At 35.2% G+C, this 5,982-nt stretch overlaps 1 protein-coding gene across 1 annotated transcript; it reads right to left on the bottom strand.

Moving 5' to 3' along the window:
• Window positions 1-715: 715 nt before the first annotated feature.
• LOC111411355 lies at window positions 716-1,747 on the bottom strand. Its single transcript, XM_023041894.1, has 3 exons — window positions 1,446-1,747; window positions 825-1,023; window positions 716-730 (listed from the first exon to the last, which is right to left on the bottom strand). Exons 1-3 carry the CDS (start codon window positions 1,745-1,747, stop codon window positions 716-718), a joined length of 516 nt encoding a protein of 171 aa, XP_022897662.1.
• Between the last annotated feature and the right edge of the window lie 4,235 nt (window positions 1,748-5,982).

Genomic DNA, 5,982 nt, shown 5'->3' with positions numbered 1-5,982 from the left:
GTTCGTATTCCGAAGATATCCATCGTGTGGAACTTCTTTGAAAATTTTCCATGTCTACAAGCACTTCTAAACATTTCACAAAATATTAGTGTCACAATAAATGAGAATAACTTAGATAGATTTAAATAAAGTATAACATTTCGATATTCATCCAACTTCTCTCCGAGCATTAACCAAAGAAATGAAAACTATATTAAATAGTTTAATACCACCAAATTTCAAGGATATCTAACTTGAATTGAGTAAATATATGATGTTACAATTTATCTCTTTTGATAGGATTAAACATAGTGAGGAGATGATTGATGCACATGTTTATCAACTCACACTTTCATGACTTCTATCAACCAATATATAAACAAATTCTCCTTTAAATGCATTTGCAAAATATTAGTCATAACGCTAAAGAATTGTCACCGTGATAAACTAAATAAAAAATTAAACATCAAGAAATCACATCGTTTTGTGAAAGAAATAAGTGAAAGGTACTGCAAGTTAGAAACAATTCTCCATTCACTCATTAAAATTATAACCTTCGAAAATTAAGTTCTCAAATATACATTGTGGTAAAATTGGTAGTAAGGAAGGTGTAAAGAAAATAGGGACTAATAAGTACCATTTTTCTTTATGTACCACATTTGTCCTATAACCGAGAAGACTCTTAGAGTGACTCGATAAAATTTAAATGCTTGAGAAAAACTCCCCATTTCATATATTAAGCCTTGAATGACTAATTCATGAGAATTAAAGATGCATTAATGCTAGTTAGAGCTACAATTTCAAGCCTTTTAAAAGAATAATAATTTCTACCTTAAATGTTTTACTTTAATTTTCCGAACAAAGAAATACCCTTTAAAGAATGTCATGAGACAACCCAAAAGAAGTACGATAAGATGCAGTTGCAATGTGTATGAAATAACATGCTCCAAAATAAGAATCATATAAACTCTATTGTGCAATGTGTATGAAATAACATGCTCCAAAATAAGAATCATATAAACTCTATTGACATTACCAATCCACCTTAAAACGATAGAAGCAAAAAATAGAACATATTAATTATCAAAACTTCATTTGATGGTTCCATTAATTATCAATACCCTCGAAAACGGCTTGAGGATATTGTCACGAGTATTTGAAGGTAAATAATGCCTAGTTGATGTTTCTAGGAATGCAGGAACTCAAAAGGAAATTATATATCGGGCCTTTGCACTTTTTTGGAGTAATTACTGGAAAAAGAATGATACAACCAGACGTGCCAAAAGTTCTAATAAAGCTAGATAAAGAATTAGGATCTACCAAATTTCAAACATAGAAAACAAGGGGCTAATCTTTATTTCTTTCCTACATTAGAACTCAAACAGTTAATATTAAAGAATTCCATTAAGTTTAAGAACTCAACTTGTTTTCTCAGAAAGCAGTGTGATTACACCGAGGATCAAAACATGAGGAGCATCCCAGAGTGCTCGAAGTTATTCATGTGAGACGGGTTCAAGATTCCATGGACAAAGATATGGAGATGAGTCGAATATAGAAACTCAATACACAAATCTATGAAACCTCCAACTAATATGAAATAAAGCTGCAAGTACTTAAGCCGTCCATCAAAACCAGGAACAGGGTTCCACACCCTGACCCGAAAAGATTTAGGATACGATACATATCTGGCTATAGAGCTCCACATGTGCCACACCCCAACCGAAAGAAACAGCGTCCCGGGAAGGACATGCCCACGAAAAGAACCCATTTTTCCTCAACTATGAACCTAGGGTCCTAGACCAAGATCTGATAACTGCTAAAGAATGACTTTAAAGAACCAAGTTTCTTCGTTTCTTGATCACTTCTCTATGGAAATTATTGAAATTGCAAATTACTAATCAAAGAAATTGCCATAAAATTGAAGCACTTCTAAATTGCCGCTTTGCTCAATATTTCAACAGTAATTTTTTTTAATTTTTTTTTCTCTCCCCATTTTTTATTTGATTGTCACTTGCACTCATCTTAATAATCAAAATTGAGTAACAACTAATACCATAACAGACGGTCTTGGAATCTTCTTCCCTGCACAGCAATAAACGTAGTAGAATAATCAACTTTTTTTTTGTTTCGATTTACAACTCACCGTAAGTATACGGTTCGTTAACAAGCAGTAAAATTGATTATAAGTCCAAGTATCGATCCCAAAAGGATTGAATTAGTTCAAATCAATCTATTATGATCTTAACCGAAACACAAAAGTAAGATTTATGTATTGTGATTTAACTAAGGAAGATGTGAACTATGATGTAATTATGAGTGAGAAACTTATATTAAATACAAAATGACCTGGACACAATCTATGAGAATTTATGGAATTAATGAATTTATTAATGCATTAGAATCATGAATTCTCAAGCAACACCCGTTCAATTTTCAATTATGCAAATTTGACGCACAGTCCCACAAATGATGAATCAATATTCCTATTTTAATTTAGCAATCTGTCTCGAGTAATGTCAAACCTACCCAAATCTATGATTCGACTATATCTCTATGACGAATACTAACATACAAGACTGCATTATTATTTCATGAATATCCAACAATTCCCATAAGGCATAGAGGTATATTTTTATCTCCTATCAGACCTTATAATCATTTATACTATGTCTAGCCTATTTTCCTTCTTTCGAATGCATAAAACAGGCCACCCAAAATCATATAAATACATGCACAATAATAATATGGAAATAAAAATGTATAAATCATTCAATTCCGAAACATGTGTTTAAATAAGTCAAATCTCCAAATCAAAAATCAAAAGTAGTATTGCAAGTTTCATCGATCTCCTAACAATGAAAAATCTAGCCAACATGCTAAAAAGAAGAAAATACAAAAATAGTTGAAAAAACGTTATCACCCAAATCAAGTTTCAATCAAATTTTCAATTGGAGCGATGTTTTCCTCTTGTTCTCTCTTCGTTTTCTCCTTCAAAATCTCTCTTTTTCTTATAAAATTGGCGTCCCCTTCATTCTAGTCAATTTTTTGTTATATAGGACCCTAAAAATCTTGTTTCTATAAGAGTTTCGACGAAATAAGAAAACTGCGGATTCGGCCTCGAATTGCTCTATGATGCTCTATGCGGTCGCATAGAGTAAAATTTTTTTGAGAATTGATTCTCGGTCTGCCTACTTTGCGGTTGCATAGTGCTACCAACTATAGAAAAAGTCTATTTTGGTCCTTCTACTTGAATCTTTCACTTCTTGGCATCTTTTCTTCATTCTTTCCATTCCATCATCCCAAGATATTATCAGTTTACATTTGGATTAATCAATTTCTTGATTTGTTCATCGGGTCAACTTTTGGGTAATTGCACCTTGGTCCCTGAACTTTCACTTTGCTTCATTTTAGTCATTTTTCGCGTCTTTTCTCTTGAATTTCACCATGTTCATCAGTGTTCCCTACAATTCACAAATGTAATGAAATTAAGTCACAATTCAATCATTTTACTCGTAATTAAGTCATGTTTGTGACCTAAATAAGTGTGCAAAAACACACTTATCAAACCCCTCAAACTTGAACTATTGTTTGTCCTCAAACAAGATAGTGACTTAATTCTGAACAAATATGGCTTAATACCCTGCTGTGGCGTAGGATTGGACTAAGCATTTGACTTCATGAAAATTTATCAGTGCAAAAATGACATCAACCTTTACATGTTAAATGCATATTTGACGTGTATGTGTGAATTCATGCCAACATATCAGGGTCATGATGAATTTGAGTCCCGAACCCAAGTGGTCAAATGTATCCTTACTCGCTCGAGAAATACACAACCCCCCAAACTTATTCTTTTCACTCAATTATCTCGGGGTTGTGTTTTGAGATTAGGAATTTACATAGCTGTAGTCCTCAACCTCTCGTAGTTTGGATTGATCTCACTATCACAAGTTTACATTTCAACAAGTGAAGGCTCTCCCAGATTTGATTGCTTTGACACTCAAGACTAAAATAGGTTATTTGTCTCGCCTCAAATGTATAGTTTCCTCAACCAAATGTCTAAGGGCTTTTCTTCATGTTTTTGTCTCTCTTTTGTTTTTTTTTTCTCGCTTTCAATTTTTTTTTATCATCATCATCTCATTTGCTTTCTATACAACCCATGTAACGAGCTTCAGGCCAGTGACTCTTAAACCAGTTGGCTTTAGAGTACCATGTTTTAAACCATTGCAGGCTTATTCACTCGAGTTATAAAGGTTCGATCAGACGACTCTTTATTAACCTCTTTCCCTCTTGCTTTTTATATGACCCATGTAACGAGTTTTGGGCCGGTGACTCCAAGGCCAGTTGACCTGAGGGTACCAGATTTTGAAATATCCTTACATGCTTACTTGCTCGAGTCATAAAGGCACGAAAAGAAGTGTCTTATTCCGACATATTAATTTTATGCCCTTTGTTATTTTTCTAGACATTTAGTTTCCAAAATCAACTCCCAATTTAAGATTTTTACCTACTCTTCACCCCACTGGTCTAGGTAATCCACACAATAAAATTCATGCATAGAGCTCCCACTCATCTCAAAGCTCTCCTATACTAGCTCAACCATCATCAAACTGTCTTAAGGTAGTTTACGGGTTAATTCAATGGAGGGTTATCATTCTTGTCCTACTTTATGTTCAAAATCCAGTCATTCGCCTAACATGTCAAGCATGAATAGCGTGCATAGATAATGTCAAGTGTTACATCAATAAGTATTAGTTAGTCTAATTAACACCAGATCCAAAGTTTTACAGTTTAAACAAGTCCAATAATAACATCATAGGTAGTAAGGTTATCAAGCCCACACAAGCATGCATGAAAAGAATTAAAACAAATTGAATAAAATGCCCAAAAAAAAAATTTAACATTCATCATGCATGCATACATTATGCAATAATGGAATACAGATACTGATGAACACAGATAACGATTTAAAATTATATCATCCCCCAAACTTAGTTAATACATTGTCCTCAATGTAAGATTAACGAAGGATTAAAGACATAATTTTAAGGACAAAATGAAGAAGAAAAATTCAAATGGGGTAAACAGTACTCCCTTGATTAATATGGTGGCTGTGGTGGAAGGCTGGGTGCTGCAGCATCATCTCCAGGAGGTGGAGAAAGGCAGGATAAAATCTCTCTCAATATGTCAGACTGCTGGGTCTGCTCCACCTGCATGGCCTAAACCCTGGTCTCCAAACTCCTTAAACGGTCCCATGTCTCATTCACCCTCCACTGTATGCCATTTTTCATGCTAACGTACATTCCTAATCGCCCATCAAGTGTACTCTCTCTCGTCGCACAGTAAGGGACTCACTGCTGGCATTCACTGCGAAGTTTCTTGTGGTTGCCATATCATTCTGCACCTGCTGGATGGTGGTACTCATTGCTCCAAATGATTGCTGAAAACTCTGCATGTCTTGGCTGTGTCCTGTCATAGTGGCAAACATCTGTCTCAATAACTAGGTATCCATGTCAACCGATGGTGGAGGAACTTGTGGCAGTTTGAAGTCCTCAGCTGCTTGTCCTTCCTCAGCCTGTTGCTGTCGGCGTCGCTCGTTGTCTAACTTCCGTTGATGTTTAACTCTGGCTCGGTCCTGAGCCTCTAGTGTGAGGCGCTTGATATAGGGACTTGGTTTTTTTTGGTGCCTCCATAGGCTAGACTTGTATGCCTGCAGCTCTACATATCCCACTTATCAAACTTGGGAAAATCAGCGAGGTGTGTCTGTCTCCCCATGTGCCTATAATATGTATTTGGTTGTAGATGTAAGTGGCTAAGTCAATCTTGTTTCCCTGAACTAAATAATAGATAAACCTCACCTTTTGATTTGTGAATGTCGTCTTATGGGAAATGGGCTAGATGTTGTGGCATCTGAATAACCATAGGATAGCGATAGATGGGGTGAGATCAATTTGATATCAATATGCAGTAGGGAGAGGCCAAGCATTCTCATGTCCCAATAAT

Source organism: Olea europaea, chromosome 15 (assembly GCF_002742605.1).
Source record: "Olea europaea var. sylvestris chromosome 15, O_europaea_v1, whole genome shotgun sequence".
Lineage (NCBI taxonomy): Eukaryota > Viridiplantae > Streptophyta > Magnoliopsida > Lamiales > Oleaceae > Olea > Olea europaea.
Note: the sequence above shows the minus strand (reverse complement) of the source record. Positions and strands in the feature narration are given on the sequence as shown.